Source organism: Sitodiplosis mosellana, unplaced genomic scaffold (assembly GCF_009176505.1).
Source record: "Sitodiplosis mosellana isolate CC-2019 unplaced genomic scaffold, AAFC_SMos_1.0 Smas_scaffold_6197, whole genome shotgun sequence".
Lineage (NCBI taxonomy): Eukaryota > Metazoa > Arthropoda > Insecta > Diptera > Cecidomyiidae > Sitodiplosis > Sitodiplosis mosellana.
In genome coordinates this window covers 546,889-572,876 of record NW_022601438.1, presented here as the reverse complement: position 1 = coordinate 572,876, position 25,988 = coordinate 546,889, and the positions used below count along the sequence as shown (strand labels likewise).

The 25,988-nt window shown below is 33.0% G+C and overlaps 1 protein-coding gene across 36 annotated transcripts in view; it reads right to left on the bottom strand.

Moving 5' to 3' along the window:
• Nucleotides 1–25,988, bottom strand: part of LOC129577491 (longitudinals lacking protein, isoforms A/B/D/L-like) — an 89,909-nt gene that overhangs the window by 11,803 nt on the left and 52,118 nt on the right. For 6 of the 36 annotated variants that reach the window (XM_055464699.1, XM_055464696.1, XM_055464701.1 and 3 more), the window contains 3 exons: nt 5,612–5,736; nt 5,263–5,341; nt 3,476–4,862 (listed from right to left, as the gene is read on the bottom strand). The exons of 12 other annotated variants lie outside the window; for them this stretch is intronic. In XM_055464699.1, coding sequence (XP_055320674.1) covers nt 4,558–4,862; nt 5,263–5,341; nt 5,612–5,736 — 509 coding nt within the window. In that variant the 3' untranslated portion in view covers nt 3,476–4,557. Of the gene's footprint in view, nt 1–3,475; nt 4,863–5,262; nt 5,342–5,611; nt 5,737–9,054; nt 10,605–10,808; nt 11,221–14,751; nt 16,592–22,746; nt 25,942–25,988 lie in introns of those variants that run through there. 18 more of the 36 variants (XM_055464652.1, XM_055464648.1, XM_055464653.1 and 15 more) reach the window with 4 other exon arrangements.

The following is a 25,988-nucleotide window of genomic DNA, read 5'->3' as shown; positions in this document are numbered from 1 at the left end:
TCTTTGACTTTTCTTTCCATTCTACGTTTTAAATTTTCCCATTCGCATTTTAATACATATATATATATATATATATATATATATATATACATATATATATATATATATGTGTGTGTGTGTGTGTGTGTATGTGTGTATTTGTAATTATATCTATTTCCTAGCAATCACAAAGAATCACATTTATTGTTTTAAATATTATTACACCTTGTTTTTTTTTTTAATGCATTATGCTTCTTTGAATTTTTATCGCTTTTCAACAAACAGACAAAAAATATTCATCTTAAGACCAAATCATTTAATCTACAGTACATACATGGATCTACTCTTGTTTAAAAAAAAATTAAATCGTTCAGCGAATCCTGTTCGAATGGATATCATTCCATCAATATTATGGCAATCGCTGGAAAAGTTTCAGAAATGTAATAAATGTGCTTTGACTTGCTCCAGCGCCTTACACACGATGACAAACTAAATCTGACGAGAAAAAAAAAACATAAATCACGCTCACGTATTTTTCCGTAATTTTTGTATGTACTGTATTTAAAAAAAAAATGTGTAGATAATACTATTGTTTTGTTTGAAATCACTTGACCCATTCTAATCACGAAGTGTATTCCACCATCAATTATAGAATTTAAATTCTCTCCCCCCTTTTCGTTCCTTTGTCCCACGACATATGCACGATGACTGTTTTTCTTTAGCTAATACCTGAAACTTGCATCTGTGTTAAAAATCAAGAAAACTATCGCAAATGGAGATTGTGTTAGCTCTTCATTTTTATGTATATATGTGTGTATGTCTCCGTGTTTTTATGCAATATATGTATAAATGAATCGTTTTTCCTTTTGTTTTACTTATTTACTCAATATTTTCATCATTTTCATTTTTTCCTATATTTTTTCATTTTGTGTCACAGCTCTGTTTTCATTTCTTAAGTGTTATTAATGTTTTATTACTCTTTTTTTTTGCTGCTTTCGTTTAAAGGTACCGTGGATGCCCTCCAATAAGCTTTCCTTTTTCTTTTCTTTTTTACCACATCCTACATATATAAAGTGTTGCATCCGTTCAAATAAATGGTTCCGTAATGATAAGTAATAAGCGGCAAAACCGAAACTGAACACCTAACATTGTCTAATAACAGTAAAAACATGCTGAAATTCGTTTCGTTTACGCGATTAACAACAAATATAAAATATATACAGGGTGGCCCAGAATAACTGTCGGTTTTTTTAGGCATAAATCACACATTTTTCGAAATAATTGAGTACTTATTTTTGCATGTGGTAGATGCGATCAGAATATTTTTATTTCGACCGCCATATTTGGTTTTCCCATAAATTTGGCCGAGTTCGAACCATAGATGTGCCGAAAAAGAATCACGTATGGTACGCACCATTTTTAAAGAATCTACATCCAAATCCTTATCAATAGGAATCTTACTATTTCTTTCGATGATCGCATGCCAAGTTGTGGATCATTGGACCATTGGTTTTCGAAGATATATGAGCGAAGAATGAAAAAAAAAATTATTCTAGAGAGAATGGCATGAATCAATGTTCACCAAATCACATTTTTCTGATTTTAACACATTTTCGTTCAATAATTTTGTATACAAAGTGTCATTGTAAATCAAAAGAACGTTATATGCAATTCTTTATCATTAGCAGCTCTATTAGCGTTAGACAGCACAAATATCAATAAATAAAATCCGTAAGCAATTGAACTGTCGTAATCAACAAATTATTTAAATTTTGATGTAAATGTCGAATATGCATAGATGTTCAAAAACGCGCTTTTGATTGGCATCGTTTCCCATTTGTCGCTATTACAGAACAAGTATGCATTGTGATCAAATGTTCATTGGTAAATGAGTTACTTGAAACCTCAACAAATATAACGGTAAGCAGTCGCTTTAGTTACTTTGCAGCGTACTCAAAAAATAAATCTAGAAAAAAGACGCACAGTTATTCTAGGCCACCCTATATCTATATATTAATGCGCTAGCCCAAAAAGTTTTGGTACCATTTTAACTATTTTATACCCAACTTATTTTGATGCCACTGGTACCATTTGAAAGGCCTTAATGAGTAGATGTGCAGAATGTCATTCAGAATTCACATATGTCAAGTTTGACATGAGTTTGAAGCATGTTAATAAACACCTTGCTCCAGGTCCGGATTCCACGGTGACCCGAGGCATCGATCCGAAGGGCGTTTTTCAAGCGAAAAAACCATCCATTTCTGAGATATGAATGAAAAAATCGAAAATGGTTGTGCCCACAGAAAGTTGGTTTTAAATTTTCGATTTTTTCATTCATATCTCAGAAATGGATGGTTTTTTCGCTTTTTTCGCTTGAAAAACGCCCTTCAAGTCGGCCCCCAGTTCCCAAATGGTCAAATTTCGACCACTGGGCGGCCCTAGTATTATATATAATGTATATGTGTGTATGTGATCTTAAGGTAAATTCGAATGAAATTAATTAATTAAAATTTAAATGCTTTCTTTAACAAATTGTATCGACTGTGTTGGCTGTCAGTCGGCGTTTATATTGTGCGTGTTTTAACGTGCCGACTGAAGAAAATTGCAAATATTTCGGCATTCATTTGGAGCGCGCGCGCGCGCGTAATGCTACGTCTATGAATATATCATTTGAAATATGAAATAGAGCTTGTGTTAAGCTCAAAACAAAGAACAAAATAAATTGAGACTATCGAAAACAGCGCGGAAGATTCTTGACTCGTTAATTTAATACAACCTAACAACGAAAAAAAAAAAATAGAATAAACCTTGTCTCAAATTAGTTATTTAAGTGATTCAAATCAAACACAATCTGATCTTTTGATTTTAGTCAGTTAAATCGTGGTCCGAAATAAGTAAATAATTAAGTTAGTTTTTGGTGATTCAAATAAATTCAGAAAAATTCCTACAACAAAATTGATTAGTTCAACAAAAAAAGGAGAATAAGATAAAATGAAAATTGTCTCTCTCTCTCTTAAAATCTACACGTGTTGCACGAATTAAACCAATTGCTCGTAAATCGATACGGCTAAATTTTTTTCCTCATAAAGCTCGATGATTGTTTACACACGAATTCTGAAACCTAAACTCTATCTACACAACTAGAAAATAAAAATGAAGATTTATAAAAGTGAAATGGCAACTGTTTCCACAAAAATGTATACATATCACATTCCTTTAAACCGGCGCAAACTATCGACAGAGTTCTTCCTTAGATTGATTTCCCGTTTTTTTCATCATTTTTTTTCTCCTTCCACAATAAATAGAATTTGTTTTCCGTTTAATAATTAATTGACTATTGAAATGCCGCTGGATTCAACACTGAATTTGGCATACAAATTAATTGCCTACTCTTTTAACTGGATGTGGGTTTGTGTTGATGTAGTAAAATACCTGTTTTAAAAATGGATTGCACGATGTGAGACTCGTTCCGTCATATTTCTACTAATATGGTTCGTTTTTTGTTTTGCTTTAATCTAGTATTTTATTGAAATTTGTCGATATTTTGTCCTCTCTAAATTCGATTCTTGATTTCATTCCTATTCAATATATGTTGTTTCCAGTTTAAAATACACTCCAAATCCCTCGCGAAACATCCGATCAACCATATCTAGATTGATAATCTTCTGTCTCTTCAGTGCACTGTATAAAATGCACATTCAACCAAATGCCATACTCAATCGAGTCATTTTTTTTTATAACAAAGAAAATAAAGATAAAATAAGAAAAAAATAATAATGTTTATGAAATGTGTGTGTTCGCACACAACTAGATTTAGCTTTAAATACGTTCACGTTATTTCTATTGAAAAAATATATAATTCTTCTTCGTTTTCATTTCGGAACCGTTTGTAAATAACATTTAAAATATATCTGGTAAATACATACGCAATTCAAATTGTATATTATATAATATGCATTTTTTTTGTTGCGAATAAAAAAAAATGGATTACTAAAATTCTACGGTTGTTTTTATTTTCACAACGATTTAATCGATTGTCGTTTTGGTTTCTGTGACCCACTGAATCGCTGAAATTCAATAGACTAGAACCGTTTGATCCTTTTTTTTTTTTCAAAAATGATTTCAATATTCATTTACTTTTTTCAATGCTTTTGCTATTTTTCTTCTTCTTTATTCTTTGTAAAATCGGATTTCATCTCCTAGAAGTATGACGTAAGTATTTCACCATTTAGTTGCATACACAAAGCTGTTTTTCTTTTCTTTTTTCATCATTACATCTAGTAACGATTAGTTGCCATTTTTTCTTCGTCTTCAATAGATCGTTTAAAAAAAATCACACTGAATTGGTATTACTTTCTATATGATTGATGTGTTACAGAAATGAATTTTTTGCTTCTTCTTAAATCTGTTGCACGTATGTTTGCTTTTTCTCTCGTTAAATTGTTTCCTGTTTTTTTTTCCTTCTATTTTCCCTTTACCGAAATTGTAAATACCACCTGAAACGTTCACACCCTAGCATTTTGCAGAAAATGCCAAGAGATCATGACATACAGCAATGTTTTATCGTCATCGGTATCATCATCGTGGTTGATGGGTTCGCATGTGTAACACTAGGTTATGCTTATGTTTTGACTTTTTGCGGCAAATGGGACACTCGAATTTTGGTTCAACGCCACATTCGAAGCGTTTATGACGGTTCAAACTGTGCGGTCGTGCATATGAATTGCCACATCGTTCGCATGTGTATGCACCGCCCATAATCGGTGCGGTGCTCGCTTCATCCGATCGAAATATGGGCACTCGGCCGTAATGAATCTTTCGTGGTGATGTTCGGTCCACCGACAACGTTGACGAAGCAGCCGCTGCTGCCGCTGCCACAAGGCCTGAAAAATGGGTTTGTTCGGAATTATTTCATCGATGTTTTCTGTTGTTGTTGTTGTTGTTGTTTTTTTTTTTTTTTTGTTCAACTCTTGATTCACAAGTGTTTATGTGTGCGTGATTTGCAGACGAATGCCGTTTTTCGATTATTTTCTGATTTGATTTTTTTTCGTTTTAAATTGTTTCATTACTGATTGTGCCAATAATCAATCGGCATTCAACAAATTCACTTTGATTCATCAGCAAAGTTTGAATTTTCAGCCGGTGTTTTGTTTTATTTTATTTTTTTTTTCTTCAAATTTTGTGGCGCTCCAAATTTCTCACAGCCATTTCTCCAGCCAAAAACTTTGTGACTCAACAACAGCAAAAATCCAAACTTTACTGCACTGAAATTGTATTATTTACTTAAAGAATCGGTAAGTGCAGTTGCTGATGGCGTAACAACCGCTGCATTTGGTGACACTGGCAAAACACTTGACGGCAACTGTAAAAAGACCATAGTCAATCAAATTCAAAAATCAATCAAATCTCAGCCCCCGCTAAACTCATGGAAACACTTGGGCGAAGAAAAACGACTCTTCAATTTAACATCAATTTTGAAGTCCTGAGAATCAAGTCGATCGAAATTGGAAATAGTTTTTGTTGTTGTTTGAAAATTCATTTTTCACCGCATATATTTTCGGCATGAGCTGTGTGCGGCCGGGATTTCAAATGGAAATCTCTTCTGCATGTTTTTTTTCGGTTTTTTGCTTACAGCCAATTCACGGAGGCACGTAGTTGGCGTAAATAAACGTAGATCACATGGTTGTTCACTATCCGACGATGAATGTTGCGGCGTCGAATGACATGATGTATTCGATTTCGTACGCAAATCGCATGCTGAAATATAATGGACATATAATACGATATTTATTTGAATCAACTGAAGGTTTAAAATAAACAAAGGTAAAAATTGAGGGGAATATTTGATTTTAATCGAATTATTGATTTGTATCTCGAGACGCAATTTATTATGTGTATGTGTATGTGTGTGTGGAGGTCAATCAGTCAGCCTCTGGTGAAACCGCCTGTTTGACATTCACACATTTGAATTTGCCTTCCGGCTGAACGAACGATGGAATCAACTTTCTTTTTCCTTTTTAATACTTGTCACACTGATGGCATATTTGAACATAGTGTTTCATAACGAAAACTTAAAATCAAATGCACAAAAAGGAAAATAAATTAAATTCGAATTCAATGGATTGCGATTAGTGAATTGCCTAGGCGCAGTTTGGGTGAAAATTAATTGATGATGACTAGTGAATTGGGTTTTATTTGTAAATTCTAATTGGTTGTTGGTAGATGAATTTGCTAATTTGTTGTTTCAACAAATGTTTATTTAGTTTGCATTAAATGCTGTCAACGTTTGATTGAATTTATAGAGCGTAAAGTTAGGCTAAGATTGGCTGAAGTGTATTGCAGATCATTTGCGTGACTGTCTTCGGCCAATCTTTTTTAATCCTTTGGCTAATAAAGAAAACAAAAGTATCAGTGTCTTTTATGCGAGTGGTTGATGTGTATGGTGGATGATATATATATATATATATGTAGAATATTATTTGGCAAATTAGGATACAAATTAATGAGGAAACAGAAAACGAGTAAAATAAAATATATATATAATGAGAACAGGAACAGGTAGTGAAACAAGAAAACACTCAAAACTTGATCCACATGAACAATAGTAATAATAATAATAATAATAATAAACATGACTAAATTATGTTATGACTATATATTGCTATATATCTCAACGCAACAATAACGAAAACAGCAATTCAGCTCACTCTGAGTTGATTCACACATGAATAGAAACCCGTAACAAAAATATCGTATCGCATAAACTCAAAATTTAAAGCGAAATTTGCGGGACACTTATTGGCCTTAAACTGTAATCACTTTGCTTGATTCGAATATGAAAATACTATTTTCCAATTGATATTGAATTTTTTGTATGTTTTGTAACAAATGAATAGTTCCGATTTTCGGTCGGCAATCTTTTCACCGAGATTTAAATTCTCATATCGGGATTACAGCTTAAAATGCAATGAAAACCGACTTCAAATCATTTCATATCGTCCATCATCGAAACATCGACCAAACACGCAACTGCTCAAAACACAAAAAATCCATGTCATATCAAACAAAAATAGTATTGAAAATCATTGGTCAATTCGTAAAAGATTGCATAGGTTTGCATTTATTTCACTAAAATCTACAACAATCAAAATTGTGAAGAAGAAAAAAAAACAACAACAATAACAACGGAAAGAAAGAAGATGTGTTCAACTTCATCCAAATGGGAAAAGGGGGGAGGGAAACGAACGAAAATTTCAATCACTCTCACTCGATAAATGCATCCGTAATGGTCTTTATACACGGTTCCCCTTTCGCTAATTTTCTTTTCTATCAATTTGGTTTTTGGCCCTTTGTCCTAAAATGAGAAGAGAAAAAAGATTTCAGTGAAATTTGCATATGATTAATATTTGTACAACCATTCAAAATACGAATGGCATCCGATTCGATGCAATGAATAATGATCCAGCGACTTCTCGACGAACGCAATATTTGTCTTTGTGTTGGTTTTTATTTACTTTTTTTTTTATTTTATTTTTCCTTGTTCAATATAATTTTTTTACATTTATTAGTTTTTAGATATACGCTTTCTAAGACTTTGTATGTGTGTGAATGTGTTAGTGTGTGTGTGTGTGTGTTTGTGTTTAGTTAAATATTTTTGTTACTGTTGCTCTCGGCTCTTGTGTTATCCTTGCTGCATTTTCATTCAATTAATTCAAAAAGTATGATAATTTTGGGTGTTTGTGTGTGTGTGTGTGTGTGTGTGTGTTCACCACTTTTTTCTTGTTAGTTTTTTTTTTTGACTAAAATTCTTAAAACTCTAAATCAATTAGTTCAAATAAATAAGTTAGTTGTAATTAGTATAATTTAAGTATCGAATAAATAGTTCCTATGACTACAATTTTGTAAATGTGATCTTGTTATTGTATTGATTATTTTTGTTTTGGTTTGGTTTCTGGATGAATGAAATGAATCTCGTATATTTGGATATCCAAACATTATGACTAATACAAAATGAAAAACCTAACGGAAAATCAAATTCTAACTAAGTGAGACATTGAACCAAATGCATTCAACTGAAAATAAAACTGTCACTCAATATATTTAAATGCAATTGTGTTGTGATCTAGTGGTTAGGGGCTTCTGACTCCAATTCGCATTGAGACTTTTTATATTGTTTGACAAATGTTCAGCATTTTTCTTCAGAATAAATACACAACAACTGGTAGTTGTCACTCGTTGATACAACACACATTTGAGGCAAAATGTTGTTGCAGTTTTACACGCCTTATACAGACTGTCGAAACATCACCCGATTTCAAATTCGTATTTGCAAATGTGTGTCATTGTCCATTTTTTCTTGTGAATACATGTAATTCATGTATCTACTGTCAATTTTAGTCAGAAGCTTCAAGTCTAGTGTTGTGTAGGTAAGTAACTTTGCCGCAAAGGTCTCTGGGCCCCGAAGACCCACATTTTCATGTTTTTTTCTATAGACCAAGATTTGTCTTGTATTGTTTGTTGTGATGAAGGAGAGAAAATTCCAACTAATCATCAAATTGATTTCACTTAAACATATTAGTTAAAATGTCTTTTTCAACGCGCTAATTATATGTAAATTACATCATAGTATTTAATCTAGAGTGAAATAAATTAGAGTGAAATTGTAACTTTTCCGTATGAATGTCATGCCTTTGTCTTGTTTTGTTATGTTTTTGGTTGCGTCTTGACAAACCAAAACAATCATTATACTTTAAATTAATGCGCAAGTGCTGACGATGGTAATTTTGAGTGTTTGGTGAATTGATATTGCGCAATAGCTAGCTTATGAAGTATTCGAGAAAAAAAGTATTTTTCTGAGGATCCACCGTGGGATGGTCGAAATTGACGAGAAAAAAAAAACAAAGTGTGCATCGGTAATCGGTGTTACCTTTTATCTTTCATTTTGTGCAAATATTGTCTCTAAAATTGAGAACCTTATTTTCAATGCTATTGCTGAGGATCGATCAATTTTAAATGTCCAATGCTGGCAACTGCTATTGGTGGATCTCTTAACCTTTTCAATACCTATACACAGAGTTGTGAGTGGGGTTCATTTTATTTAAGGAATTTTTTCAAAGATTGTATTTGGCTCTACTTTTACATTTATATACATAAAAAATGTTGTTAGGTTCGAAATATGAACGTGTTAGTATATCTGTTACATGTGTCACATTCAAAAGGGCTCAACCATTTAGGAAACGGACATTGTTGTTTGGATTTTGTGTGTTTATTTGTAAATATTGACTTGATGAGCTATATCGCTTGTCGACAAAAATGCACATTTCATTCATCAATCATGGTGTGTCTTACCCATATGGGGATACTTTCAAATCAACTTATTATTTATCGATCAAAGGAATCAACTAATTAGAAAAATAGAATTGGGCTTAAATCCTTTTTTGTTTTGTTGTTATTTCCATTTTTCTGTCATTTTCATTAATTTTTTTTTTGTTCATTTTTAAATTTCAAAAGGGAAAATCTCTATACTTATATGCCTTACACTTAAAAAAAAATTGATCATTTAGAGTTTAGCGGGTTGAATGTTTGTTTTCTTTTCATTTTCTAATAAATAATGGGGGAAAATAAGTTGATTATGAAAAAAAAAATTAAACCACACGCAACTACACGCTTTGCACGCACGAATTCATGAAACTCTTTTTTTGCGCTCTCTCTCTCTCTCTCTCTCTCTCTCAATTCAAATGTAATAAAGAATAGGACAAATAAATTAAAAGAAAAAAAATTAAATTCAAAATTGTTGCAGAAAACAATTTGTGATTTTCTTAAAATTAGATTGCCGTCTTTTTGTCACGCGAGAATAATAAATTCAGTTCTTCGAAATTGCTATGGAATGTTTTGTTTACGAATCGTTTTGTTTTCTTATTCTTTCGCGTTTTTTTTTATGAAAATGTTGCAATGGTTATTTCCATCATTTTTGCTTTTTGCGTGCAAATATCTTGCCAGTTTGAATTCAAGACATTTTCATCGAATTTCGAATAAAAGCAACTCGCTGTGAAATGAAACAGAAAAAATGAAAAACGTAGAGAAAAAAATGGAATGAAAGAAAATTAAATCGGAAAATAGGTAGAAAAAACCTGTAGGTTTGGTTAGAGGTCAGCAACTGGCTGAAATGACCAAATTCTATAAATGACATTCAGCCATGCTACGTCATTTGAACTAGATGCAATTTAACGAATTGTTGTGTTATTGTTGTTGCTGTTGTTGTTGTTATGAAATAAAGTTTTGGTATCACTTGGATCCAACACATTTACTGTAAAAATCTTGGTTTGCAATTTGAGTTCATGTGACGCTTCATGTTGCTATGGATGTTCGTTTTATAGCCGCACATTCGTTCGCAGAAGAATTTCGGCGGTTTGCCACATTCGTTTTTAATATGACAATTCAAACTGTTTTTCCACTTGTACTGACGCTTGCACACTTTACACGACCATGGTTTTTCGTCGCCCTCATTGAAAAGCATATCGGTCGATGAGGTAAGCGAGTCTCGTTTGATATCGCGTTTCAATGCCTTTGAATTGGTTGGCGAATTTGAGGTCGTATTGCCACTGCTTGTTCCGCTGGTATTCGTCCTGTTTTTTTTTTAATTGAAGAAATTCGTTATGGATTAGTTAAAAAAAAAATGTTGTTCAATGCTTAATTTTTTTTCTTAGTTATTCGATCATGTTTAAATCGAACGAAATGGGCTTCAAAATTCTCCGAATGCTGATTGATCAATCGAAACGTCGAAGTTCATCGTGTCGATTCGATTACATCGAATATGACAAAACAATTACCTTGTTGGCGTTTCATTTCCGTTTTGTGTGCTACTTGCATTGGCGTTTGCATTAGCGTTGACGGCATTGGCGCTGGCGCTGCTTCTTGATGTCATTGGTGAGATGACGGCTGATTTTCCAGTTGTTTTGATCGATTTATTGCGATGCGATCCAATTGTGCTGGCAAACAATGCAAATTGGCCACGTCGTGCACCGGCTGATTTGAGTGCCGTTAACATTTTCTGCTGTTGCACCGATCGTCTATTTACATGTGAATTGTTCAATTGCCATGACTGCACACCCTGGCGTGACACTTTCAATCGGCTGCCCGTCTGATTGTTTGCATTTTGAACGGATGACAACGATGGCAATATTATGATTGGCGACGGACTTCGTTCGATTTTGATTAATTTCAATCCGCTAAAATGCTCTACTTTTGTTTGAATTGATTTTCGTCCGGTCGATATTCACATCATCATCATCATCATCATCATCATCATCATCATCATCATCATGCCAAACCATATTACATGTTTGGTAACATAACATGTTAGATTGTTGCGTGTTAGAATGTTTAGATTGATTGTGTTAAATTGAATGATTGATATTTTGAGTTGTTTGATTTGTTATTGGTTTGAATAGTGTAATCGTGCGTATCGATATATTAAACAGTTTTTCGATTTCGATTGTTTTTATGTTTGTGTTTGAGATACGTTGTTATGAGCGTACGCAGAGCGCGAAAGCACACACACAGAGCAAAGGAAAATTATGGATCGAAATGGAAAAGAGAGAGAAAAAAGAGAAGAAATTGTTTGGTTAGCATCAAAATAATTAGTTAGTTAATGTCATCTGGATTGTACACACCGTTGACATCGACATGCAATAAACATGCACTTCAAATGAGTAGTATGGAAAATGCAACTGATCTTCACGACATCACACACTTAAAATGAGCCATATGGGCCCAATTCAAGCACGAACGCGATCAATGACAGTTTTCTATTGTTTTTCAATATTCTCAATTAAAAGAACTTGCATTTTGCAACCGTTTTCAACTGTGTGTCAAATTTAGATGAGAAAAAGCATATTTATCATATCAATTTACAAACAGTACAAACAAAAAATGATGAAAAAAAACTCGGTTCAAATGCAATACACAACAATATGAAATCACAGGCGACAAAAATACACACAAAATATCTGTTGTTTTATGAAAAAAAAAAATGAACACAACAAAAAAAAAACGTCTAGTTTTAGCAATTAAGCTAATTGGTAAGGCTCAAACTTCATATGGTGATTGTGTACGGGTTTTCATAAACGGAACAGAACAAAAAAAAAATGCTAGAAAAAATATCTTCTGTTGAAATAAAAAGAAAAAAGATCATTAAAATAAGCATATTGAAATATCAAATTTGAATTAATCAAACAAGTGGTTGGTCACAGGAGTTAGAATGTTTTATTTCGATTTAATTTTATTTGTTCATTTATTCTGGTTTTCCCTTCAATTCAGTTTTCCGGCTGAAGGTTGCTTCCACTTTGGAATATCGATCTCAACATTCAAGTTGTACTAATGCTTTTTGTTTCGTCTTACCTAAAAGAGAAAAGAAAAGAAATAGGTTAGTTAAGGGAAATAAATGTGGGATGTGATCCTTTATCGTGTGGTGTCAAAATGATTCAAATGCTTGGTTATAATTAGGTGTCTTTATTCAATGCCGTATAATACGGAGCAAAACACTAAACTGAATATAAATATAGTTTCTTTTTTCATATACACGAATTTGAAATTGAATCATGTACCAAAAAAAATATAAAACGACTGATTTAAGAACCATGATCAGCGGGTTTTAGCTTTAGTTTTAGCTTTTTTCTACTTGTCAAGAGTATGGAATGGTTTTTTTTATTTTATCTCTATTGTCTTTTTTCTAATGGAACGATTTAAGAGCACCCATTAGCACGTGGGCTTATATTTTATTATGTATGAACGCGACAAAGGTCGCCCAAATATTGTGCATAAAACTCGCCTATGTACTCTTTTTTTTTTTACCAAAGAAGGTGAACGAATCGTATAAAATTATCAACTTTTTGAAAATGTATTGTTTCATTTTTAAATCGCGTTTCAGTTGTATCAATCTAGTTTGATTGCTTTCTGTTGAAAAATATGTATCGGCGAACTGTTCATCATCCTATTGCTTACATAACTAATGGAATATCTCTTTATAAATTGATACGCTTTTCTTCTAATTTGTTTTGTCTCAGTTTTTCTTGTTTTTGTTGCAACTAATAAAGTATTTTTTGTTGTTGTTGTTATCGCGGCATCCTTTATCCCACATTATATATAAACTGCTATTTTGTGGGGCTACTGCTGATTTATAAAATAGAAAACAAGATGGAAAATAAATTGAAATGGAAAAAACAATAAATTGTAGTACATAGTTCAAAGGAGAGAAAAAAAAATAGAAGAATGTACGTGTTTAAACATATAGCAATAATAAATTGAAAAAGCAAAAAAATATAGAAGGAAAGCAAAACAAATACAACTCGACTTAAAGTTTGAGTGTGACTGACTGTCGCGATACAATAGTAATATTAACATAGTTTTTTTTTGTTTCTTTATATAATAATAATAATTCAATTACTGTGTCAGTAAAATTGTAATGAATGAAAACGACATTCTATCTCTCTCTCTTTCTCTCTCTCTCTCTCTCTCTCTCTCTCTTACACAAGAGATATCACTAAGAGCGATCATTTAAAACCAAAAAACAGCAATGTTTCTTGCTCAAAAGAGAACGTATATGAGATTTGGATTCTGATCGAATAAATGGAGTGCGTCTTAGTTTCAAATTATTTCGTCTATTTGGCGATAACAATGGCAGCTGTTTCAAAAACTGTTTGAGGCATTCCGTTGCCTCTCCTCTTTTCACGCATGGAAAAAAGCTATTTCATTTATTTCCATCGATGCACAAGACAACAGTCTATTGTGCCTGCTATCGTTCGCATATTTCTTTCTATTTCATTCATTGAGTATTCTGATTTAATGTTTTTTTTCCCTTAGAGCTAGCTGTTTTTTTTTCTTCGCCTCAATTTGTTTGTCAGAGGAAAACAAAACTTGCACGAGGAAAAAAAAATTGATTCATTTTCCTTTTTCATTTATCAACAATTAACATTTAGAAAACAGGCAAACGAATTACAAGAGATTATCGCTCGCCAAGTTGAATCTAACCGGTTCTCCTGCATATACATATGTGTATATATTATATATATAATGATATTTTTGTGTGAAAACTCATATTTCATATGGTTAACTGGAATGTATTGTGTGGTTTCATTCAAATTTTAATTCCTTTGTCACTTTCATTCTATTTTCTTCCTTTTTTCTTGCGCGCCTGCACGATTTTTGACTTATTTGTCTTTTTCTTGGTTGAATGCGGGACTGAATGTCTCAAATGAATATTGAAACACCTGTTTGTGTTTATGGTTTTATCGCACACAATGTTTTATAGGCGATTTCGTATTTAGTTTTTCCTTTACATTTCATTCGTCGAAAGGAGAAAGAAATTTCTCTTCTCACTTTCCAAAAGGCACATTTTTTAACCGATATCATTTAGATGCAAATTATTTTGTATTGAAATTTGTGTGTGTACAGGGGAAAGCGCGAGTAATTAAATCAATAGGAAAGAATAGATTGTATCATAGAATATATGTTATAGGTTTGTAATAATAAAAAATAATATCCATTTCCTCATATTCAAAAACCAAAATGATTCATTCATTGTCATTGTCGATAACGGGGATTTGAATCATCATTTTTTTTTCTTCTTCCCTACGCTTATGCACAATCACTAAATTAATCGGTTTCGTTGGTCTTGATCTAAAATCAAGAATCCCATAACTGACAGTTCAAATAATTTCGCGACCTTTTTTTGATATGCACCCCTCGTCAAATATTGAACATCGTTCGAAACCATTCGGAGGCGAATTTAGTTTTATTGAACATATTTATCAAATTTGAAAAAAAAAAAAATAGAATAAGAATAATTATAAATGTAGTAATGAGGTAAATTTTGGTCTCTTAAGGAAATAAATTATCATCTCTTCTAACTGAAAAAATATTAACACAATGGTTTCTTTTCCATTTGCTTTTGTTTTTGGTCAATATTTTCAGCATGCCTTTTATATCTTGTAATTTACGTTAATATGCATTTTGTCTGGATCACTATGACTGTTTGTTCAAAAACAAAACAAAAATCGGTAGCCTATTTCAAGCAGAGCTGTATAATTCATTCAATATGACACTGACTCTATATAGAATACTGTAAAAAAAAAATAGAACGGTTGCTGGAAATGGTGTGAGGCTTAATCTGCATATACCCAGTTTATACTATATTGTATATATGGTATTCGTGTAATGACGTTTTGATTCAATGGAAACGACTAAACCATGCTCTTCTCAACAAAGAGCATGGATATTTTTCAAATGATATTGTCTTGATTTTTTTCAAGTTTGTTGCTTTCGTTTTCTTTATATGGCTTCTTCAATTGAATTTTTTTTCCATTTTTCCTGTATATTATTTACTAAAAAAACAATAATTTGAAAAAAAAAAATTCTCATCAAATATCTATGAAAATATAAAAGCTATGAAATTTATATCGATTTCATTAAACATCGATTGCTTTGATTAATGGTGTCTTTTTTTGTGTGTTTCATAATAATTGTAAATATATAGAAAAAAATATGTGCATCAAATATGAAAAATTGCTTATTTACACGTATTGAAGAGAAAATCTTGTGTGTGTTTTTTTTTGTTGTTGTTGTTGCGGCTGTTTGCCAATATTATTGTGAATTTTGGACAAATTTGTCAACTGAATCTAAGGAGAAGGCTTAAAAGCAATAAATCTCATTCACATGGAGTGAATGGAAAGGTTTTATGCATTTCTTATGGGGAATATCTGATGAGTTTTATAAATGCAATGAATTATTTGTCTTTTCTTCTCGAAATTCTTCTTCAATTTGTCTTTTCTCGTTTCATTTCACACCCACGATCCTTCGAAATTAGTATGACTTTGTTGCGCGAGAAGAAATTTGTTGTGGATGTGTCTTTTCATGCGCGGAAAAACAAATACAAATATAAAATATACTCTTAAATTGTGTTTGTTAGTGGGTGGAATTATCATCAATTTGGCATTTTTTCCCCTTTCCTTCTTATTCGTTCTTCACCATTGTGGGAATTTTCAAACGGTTGAGTTTAAATTTTGTGATTCGTCCTTAATATTGACTACTTGAATGCCATTGCTCATTTCTAATTTGATTTTTTCTTTGTGCATACGCTCCAAATGTCGATTAATGTGCATTTTTTGCTTGGCCTTATATACACAGAATGGACATGAAAATTGTGGCTCTTTGCCACACTCCCACTTCTGATGGTTACGCAACGATGACTTGAGTTTATAAAAACGACCACATTCGGGACACGAATATCCTTGGCCATTCTTCGATTCGCCATCACTCGATTTGCCACCATCGATGCTGGTATCTTTATTGGTTTGTTGGGCGTGCGTTTGTTGTTGTCCCTTTTCCTGTTGATGTGCACCGGTGCCGGTTTGCATTGATTGGACCGTTGGCATTTCCGACGAATCGTCTTCATTCGGATCATTCTCATTGGATTCAGGTGAACTGCATCGATCACCAGACGAGAATACTAATGGCTGTTGTCCCTCTTGTAATGTCACCAATGGCATCACCAAATTTGCATTCCACTGTGCCCATGACAATCCGGCTATTTGCGTTATGCCCAAGTTTTCTGTTGCTGCTCACACACACAAACACACGTATTGTCATTGTTGTTGTTAACAAGTTGCGTTGGAAGAAACGCGCACACAAGCAACGCACACGCCAATTGGCAGAGAGTCAAAACATAAAAAAAGAGAAACGGAAACAGAAAAAAACGAAAAAAACCAAAACGAATTAAAATAAAGTCTAGAAAAAATGGTTCATTACATTGAACTTGCATACATGAACAAAAAAAGGAAGAAAAAAAACATTAAACAAAAAAAAATTAATTTTAAATGCCATAGTTGAAAATGTGCGGATTAATGCTAATTAACGCTATGAAATGGATGCAAGACCAGTCAAGCACAATCGGACAAATATGAAACAATACGAGTTTTTGTTATTCTGTGTACAGCGATTCGAGTGGTTTGTGTGAATATGTATGGATTTGGTTTTTCATTTATGATATAGCCTCTATAAATGGTTATATATAATCATTCCGCAATGAACTGAGGGGATGAATATATTACAAAATTAATGTAATGTTAGCGATCATAGGGCACTTGCAAAGATCGAAAAATACATCTATTTTATCAAGCTCTTTCAAAGTTTATGCATAGTGTTGAACTTTTGTTTAGGCTCTACTATCTAAATGTACAGTAAAATTAGTGATAATGCCATCGTTGAATGGCATTCTTTATTGACAAAAGCTTGATAACTCCCCTTGTTAGCGATTACATAAAAATTTACTGGTGTGTTGAAAATGTAATAAAATAAATGAATTACGAAACGTCTGGAAAGGATATACATATGAGAGAGAAAGAGAGAGAGAGAAAACAAATAAAAGAAAAAAACGCACCCGCGAGTATAGAAGAAACAAATATGGAAAATAAATTTAGCAGAAACAAAACTACGACAGAAAAAACGGACAAACAACATTTATTTTTGTTTAAACTGGTAATAAGGAAACAAAAACGGTTACATTATTTTTTATTCGAAAAAAAGTCACAATCGGAAAAGAGAAATCATAATTAGCGAGAAATGAATGCGCGGTGTCATGAATTTGGGGGGGGTGGGCCAATAATTAGCGTAGCTTTTGTATTAACAGCTCACTCAGTCAATAATTATCTTTTTCGACTAACTGATTGCTCATTTGCACACACGCACAGGAGCTTAATTATGGGTTGTATCTAAATCAAGTGGAGCAAGGCAATTTTTCTTTGGAATATTGTTGCTCGGCTTTTGTTCTTGAACCTGGTCCATATACCGTCTACCTAAAATAAAAAATAATTCCATTAGAAAAATTGTATTTCGAATTGATTTTGAACCACCACGATCAGCCTTCGCTCAACAAGCCTAACGCAATTGAATGCCTGAAAAATTGAACTAAATTTTCTCCTTTAATTAAAAAATAACACCTTTATTTCGATTACAATGGAAGTCTTGCTTGGCCAGAACAAACATGTCTGATTAAAAAAGAAAACAAAACTTAAACAATACTGTCAACTTATAGCATAAATCATTGTTTCAAAAACAAAAAATGGTCAAGAGTATCTATTTGCAGTTTTGTGGAACATGCAAATGCCGTCGTTCGAGATGCTGTTTAAGACTGTTTTTGTGTTTGGCACAATAACCACAGTGTGTGCATTGGAATGTTGGCAATTTACCGCATTCCCATTTGCCATGGTATCGCTTGTAATGTTCTTCTTTATTTTGCCACAGTTACATACGAAACAGCCATCGTTGCCTAGGACTGGAGTGAACGTGGACAATGTAGGAATCGACATATGATAGCTGTACGCATCTAGCACACTATCATCATCATCATCCAAGTCACTGGCTCCATTCTCATGATCTTCAATCACATGAATAATCATTTTCGGATCTGTAAGTAAAAAAGAAACGAAAGACATATTAGTTGAATGAATTGGATGTGTGTGTGCAATGGATATACCTTTTGACGGTATGTGTAAGTGAACGAAAACTAATCATTGTATTTTTCTACCATTTTATTTGTTAAAACAAAGATGCAAAACTCGGTTGCTTTACACTTAAAAATAACAAATAACGGAATCGAAAACGATAGCGTTCATTTAACTAGCCTTATGAAAAATTTCTTCAGGAAATGCATTTGAAGACCAAGATGATAGAGAGGCTTTTTCGATGAAAATTCAATGCAAACCATGTCACGTGAAATGAACTGTGAGTCGGCATGACGGTTTAAATTATTGAATTGATCCATTTTTCGACGATGATAACCAGTTTCAACGATCCATTCGATTTGTATCGACATTGACATCGAAATACCTGATCATAGTTACGTGCTCTTTTTTATTTATCTTCCAAGTCATGATCGGGATGATAGTCGGGTGTGTCACAGAAATCAGGTGTCAACTCCTCTTAATCAATCATCTAGGATGGTTGAATACAAAATGTAAAAGCGAAAAGGAAGTGCATTATAACACGGGCAATCAATATTTGAATGGATTTGGGTATGAACTAGCGAATGGTAATCTACTCAAATACTTTATAAATGAGTGCATAAAAATGCAAAGCTTCACTAGTTTTTACTATTCGATTATGGGTTATGATTGTGATAATTGGTTCAAAATAGGTACCGGTGATCCGGAAGTTGAGTCCTATCTATTATTGCTTGCGTCCGTGGACCATTTGAATGTGTTTTGTCATGTTGCTCTTCCGTTTGAACATATATTTACAGATTGGACATTCGAATGACGGCAATTTTCCGCATTCCCATCGCCGGTGAAAACGTAAGCTGCTGTTATGCGAATACGATGAACCGCATTCACATTGAAATGGCTTTGCTACCAGACAATCATTTTTATCCGACTCCATAGAATACCACCAATCTGCAACAAATAGAAAAACACACAGAATAAATTAGTGAAATTGATTTCAAATCGAGAAATTGTGACATTTGATCTTAGTTAACTACAAACGAACATGCGCAAACAAACAAAATAGGTTGATAAAAGACTAATTTCCCCCCAAAAATATGCATGTTTTAATAGTTCAAAAACGCTTAGTTCTTTATTTCTTACGTCTATAGACCCAAGTAACAATTATTAAATGAAATATATCCGAACCCGGGTATATGTTTAGGGTTGAATGTGGGGTTACGTTTGACCATAGATACAATCATTTTTTCCGTCAAAAAAGAGTGACATTCGGGCGTAGTCCAATTGTGCATGAAATGAATGGAACGAAAATAGAATGAAATCAATGCCCTTTTTTTCAATTGAAAACCAAGTCATTTCATTTGTACTTACCTACGCAACCAAATGTCACGTACTCCCGGGAACAACAGAAGGCTGTCCCCTCATATACGAATCGTCCTTCACGGTACATATCCTCAATTGTCTTCAAATCCTTCGCATCCAGCGTATGGTTCGATTTGATGTACATGAGCGAAACGGAAACACTATCAGTCATAAAAGAGCAATTGAATTTCATTTTTCTCCCGCCGATTTTGTTGATTTTCTTCATGTTGAACACGTGTTTCCACCACTGTGCCGGATTTCTCTTGTAAGTTTCCTTGCTGATGCTCACTTTTCCGCCTCTTTTTCCTATAGCATGTTTCAAAGCACCCAAACCACAAGCAATTTCATGGAAATGCGTGACGTCGATGCGAATATGCTTGAGATCGAAGTCATGGACGGGAATTGCGATGAAATTCTTCACTTTTGGCGGTCGTGGCACAAGTGGCATCTTATTTGTGACAGGATCACTCTTGTATTTGGCCCATTCGCTGTTCAGCATGCCGTACGTTGTGTGGAAATAGCTGATGTTCCGCTGAATTTTGATCCACATGCATTTTCGGTTCGATCACTCGTTCGATGTCACAACGATAACAATTCAAATGCGTTACCCTTTTTCCCTTTTGATTTTAGTTGCTGGTTGTTCAATCTGAATTTGGTCGAACGAAGCAAAGTTTCATATTTCATGACATGGTGAAATTGTGAACGGCGGTTTGTTTACAATAACAAACTTCAGAATGAACCAAAACTAATAGCGGGAATATGCACATTAGTTTTGCTTGCCATCTCTGGACAATTTAAAACGTAATCAAAACATGAACAATTTAAATCATGGAATTTTATTGCATACGCTAATGCTATTTTTGCTTCGGGAAGTGTGAATATCGATTGCTCCTTTGTGTGAACACTATTAATTGACACAGAATTCTTTTCTCTTTGATTTAAAATCTACCATTTCTCTCGTTCCGAATATTCTTACAGTTGGTTTACACCATAGGGGTATGCAGCGACCATAAAATATATGTATTTCATCAAGTTTATCAAGCTCTTTCCAAGTTTATGCTTAGTGTAAAACTTTTGTTCAACCTCTACCACCTAAATGTACAGTAAAATAATTTACGGGTACGACGTACGATGGCGTTTTTTCTGGTCAAAAAAGTTGAAATATCCCTTTGGTTTACACTGAAATTTCAGTCGATTTTGACGGAAAAAAAGCCTAAAAACGTTACATCTTTTAACGTTAAAAATGACTAAATTGCCTTTCTTACGTCTATGAACAATGTTTGGTATTTCGAGTAATTTTAGTAGTGAAACAAAATAGAAATGTAATTTTGACGATTGCAACTTACTAAATCGAATTTCAATTATAAAATTTCCTATTTTATAGTTGTTTGCAGTATGATTTCATGATAATTTCTTTTGATGCTGAAAAGAAAAATAAAGATCGATTAGATTTAATCATTTGTTGGAACTATTGAATTAGGAAATGTTGTTGAATGAATGTCAATTCCAAAATGAAATAATATCGTACCTTTTTGTGGAATGAACGATATTGGAATTGGGTTGGTTCATCGATGGCCTTTCGCAATATGTGACTTAAGGTTGTGTTTATGTTTGGCACGAAAATTACAAAATGGGCATTCGAATTGTGCATCGATGCCACATTCAAGGCGTTCATGTCGCGATCGTGTATATTTCCGTGCGTAAATGCGATTGCATTTTCGACACGGATATACTTCCGACATTCCAATGGCCAAATGTTCATCTAGAACGAAATGTTAACAGAAAAGAAAAAAACAGAACAATCGATTATAATCCATTTCATTAAAAATACAATATAAATTCAGCTGAAACCACCAAAGTATGTACAAAATCTACAGAGTTTAATTACAAACACCTTTGAACCTTTCCAAACTCCTTATTTGTAAAATATTTATTTTTCGATTTCTTTCATTTTTCTTAATGCTTATATAGATCGATTTAGTAATTCTAAAAAAAAATGTTTTTCATGAAAAAATATTATGGTTATAAATCAATGTACTCGTTTCAAATCGAAAGACTTAATTCGAATTATATTCTTAAAAAATATATAAAATGAGCGCAAATTAGAAACGTTTTTGTTTTCTTACTGTTTGGAGGTTCGATTTTTCTTTTCTAAACGACAAAACATGAAAAATTAGACCGAAATTAATTAGTATTAATTTCCCGAAATATATATTTCAACATGTTAAAAGTGTTTGTTTGTCGATCTATTGAGATTGCACGGGTCAGCATGAACGCTGAACGATCCAAGCTAACGTTCGACAAGGATTTCATTATGTGTTCATAAATATTGTGTGGGTTATTTCCAAACATGTCTGCGAGCGCCTTCAGCGAGCCAGCTCCTCAGTACGTGAGCGCTCAGCTCAAAGATAGCTGGCTCATTTAGGTGGCGTTACTATATGAAGAAATGTCATTTCTTTGTATGGTAACGCCACCTAAATGAGCCAGCTCTCTCTGAGCTAAGCGCTCACGTACTGTCGAGCTGGCTCGCAGAGGAGGCGCTCGCGGACATGCTTGGTTATTTCTTTGCAAATTTGAAGTTATATAGTTTTTGGATGTTTGGCTACTAGTGTTGGCTTGTTTCGTCTTCATTTTATCGAACAATATTAATAATCATTTAATAGCCGATGGTGAACCGGAATAATTATTTCTCAAATACAATTCTGCAGCATTTTTGTCATGGCATATCGATACTCTCTCTCTCTCTCTCTCTCTTTTCTACTGACTTTTGATGAACATTTTTTTCACATTTCAAATTGACTTCAATTTTCAATGATTCCATTTCAAACACTCCGTAGAATTGGTATTTCAAAAATATTCTCCACCAGAGCAATATTATAGTGAATAAACTTTCTTTTTATCTATAGTAAACTTTTCTTTTTTCTTTGTATTTCATCTATTATTTGTTTTTTCTTGTTTTTCCCATTTTTTATATTTGGTGAACTCTATTTCTATAGTTTAAAATGATCAACAATCGTCAACGCTTATAATTTCTGGGATGATTTGGAAAATGGTAAGATGTCAAACTTCTTTTTTTAAATACGTATAATGGATTCGAGAGAAGTGTGGAATATTATGAAACATGGGCTTCTCTTCAGACGTGTATTTGTGTATTCATCGACCAAATTTGTGTAATTCACCTGAATGGATTCGATTCATATGAGACACATGGAATTTTCTTTGTGATATTCGGTTATTTACTTATTTAGCTTGACTAGAAACAAAAAAAAAAAAACAAAATGCATTATCAGTTTTGTATGGAGAGCAATGAGAAGTCGCATGCACTGCTAAAATGGATTTATGTAAAGAACCGCTCAATCTTTTGCATGTATGAAATCTGTATGTTGATTCATGATATGAAAATAAAAACGTATACGAATGGTTTATGGCCAAAATGTGGGTGGGAAAAAGTACAAAAAATATTTGTCACTTGGTACATAATATAATAATCTAGAAGTAAGGATAATAAAGATACAATTATCTTAAATTAAATGTTATCTCTTTGTTGTTGAAATCATAAGAATTCATGAGCTGCTGATTGTGTTGGCAATTCAAAAGATTTCATGACAACGAAATTGAGGTTCGACGTTTTTTGACTATTTCAAAAAAAAAAATCTTCGATTGGCACTTTTCGTGTGTCAACTTTTGGATGTAGCCGAAATTTTGATCGAAATATGAATAATTCGATTAAAAAAAGGAAAGAAAACGCTCTAAAATTGTAAAGAGAAATCAAAATTCTCACTAAATTGAAGCACACATAATACACAAATATATCATAAATTGTAAGGAAATGCTCAATTACGCATAGAAATAAATTTATATTGTAACATGTGTTGCTCTAAAATAATATCATTCATTGAATTGAAATAATTGAATGTCGTTCCTCTTTTTAATCGAAGAAAAAAAACACTATGGAAGGCGGGGAACGACATGCACGGCTATCATTAGCAAACTGGGAGATACTTGATTGATTTATTGCCTTTTTTGTTCTTCTTCTTTTTTAAATGTCGGTTCAATGCACATCGATCTACTGTCAAGGTAAATCGATGTAATTGTCTGCAGATATGCAAAACAGTTTCATGTTTGATTTTAAATTATTCGGGATCTTGCACAAACGGCCAAATATACCGTCCTCATCTAAACTATCTCTAATTTAAATTTAAAGTGATATAATAAAGTCAGAAGTAGAACCAGAAAATGTCTTGAATGGCATACGATTTGTTTCAGAAAAAGAAATTAATTGGATTTTAAGGCGAAAATGTTGTAAATAGCGGGCTGTTCGGTACGTTTTGATTGGAACTCCAAAAATTGCCAAATCATAAAGTCGAAATATACCAAACACAGTCAGATATTTAGGATAATCTTAACTGAAAATGCAGTCAATTTCATTGTCTGGGTTTTCTAAGGAATTGTCTATCCGCGTAATCCTTCAAAGTCCATGGCCATGTGTATTAGTATAAAATAGTGATAAGTCCGATAAACATAAGATCATTAAATGCAAACGATGAGAACGTTCTATAATGTTTGTTCTTTCAATCATTGTTTTTTTTCTCTCTCAACAAACCATAATTAAATATAAGTGAATAATTAATTAAGTGTAAGTGTATATTGTATGTAAGCGTGTGTTTGGCCGTAACCATTCGCACTTATAAGCAAATTCGTCAATTTAAAATCTTTGGGATGTGATAACCACTTGTTTGAGTTTATAGTTTAGAGATCACAAAAATATCGGATTGACATTCGTTTTTAAGTAGTTGATTGTATGTCTATCTAAAATTGGATGTCATTTCCATTTTGTAAAAATCTCTCATTTTCAACCGTTCAATCATTCTTTTTTTTCTCGCTTGAATTCGATCGTGACTTGAACTAGAACGGATGACACGAACGACTTGGAAGTGTACGAAGTTCATTCAGTATTTTGGTTTGGCACTCGTGCACGTTGTTGATGACGAGATCTTATTCATTGTACAAATTTCTTTTTAAAAAAAAGCTTCACCTCGTTATCGCTTTGATTTCCACGATTAATAAGGAAGAAACGAAAATGCTTGTAATTCCGTATAAAAACAGTAAATTCTAACTTAAACTACATCAAATATTTTCGAAGCACTGAATCGTAGTAGTTTATTTGTGTTGGTGCGCGCGCGTTAGGATCAAAAAGCACATTCTTTCGTATGCAAGCATGCAAGACATAACGCCGAGTTCACCAATACGGTGGGTCACCCATTGCGTACGCGCGTCTGCATGTTCAATTTCACAAAAATAAAATTCAATCCCGTGTTTTCGTTTCGTTTTGCTTTCTTTTCCGACGATTAGAAAATAAAATTTGTTTGACTCGAAAAATATATATGTTTGTGTTGAACTATCTCAAAATTCATAAACTCTATCATTTTATCAAAATTTGGTTGCAATTTATATACAGACTTTTAAATTTCGATTTTCGTTTGCATTTCACTTTGTTTTCCGCATTTGTATTTTGTTCAGTTTTTTTTTTTTTTTTTTCATTTTGTTGATTTGTTTAAACGCAAACGTTAAATATATATGTATATATAACTTAATTCAATGCACCGGCAATGACACAAGGGCAACAATGCGATTGTATGCCAGCATCCAGTGTCAACTTTGGCTCATTAGTTTCACATAAATAAGAAAATCCAAAAAAATAATAGAATTGATTTGAATTGTGATCAGTTTTTTGTGCTATTCGAGAATTTGCGAATGTTTTTTATATGTCCTCCTTTGTTATATGGCGAAATCTTGTGTGTATGTGTGTGTGTCGCATTCACGACTATTCAGCGAAAATTGGTTTGTTTAAATTTAAAAAAAAAAAAACGAAATTATTCACGCTAAGTAGTGTGTGTGTTATTCGTAAGTTAAGTCTTTCGTTTTCGGCGGCTTTCTAATTGCGGCATGTTCGAATGGTGTTTACGAACATGCACACCGAGGTTGCCGCGTTGTTTGGCTTTGTATGGACAATATGGACATTGATGTGATGGCTCTTTATCACCACATTCGTCGTTTTCATGACGTCGCAATGTAGACTTCCATCGATACTTTTTGCCGCAATGACCTAAAAATCAAGTTGAGTTGTTAATAATTTTCAATTGAATAAGGAAA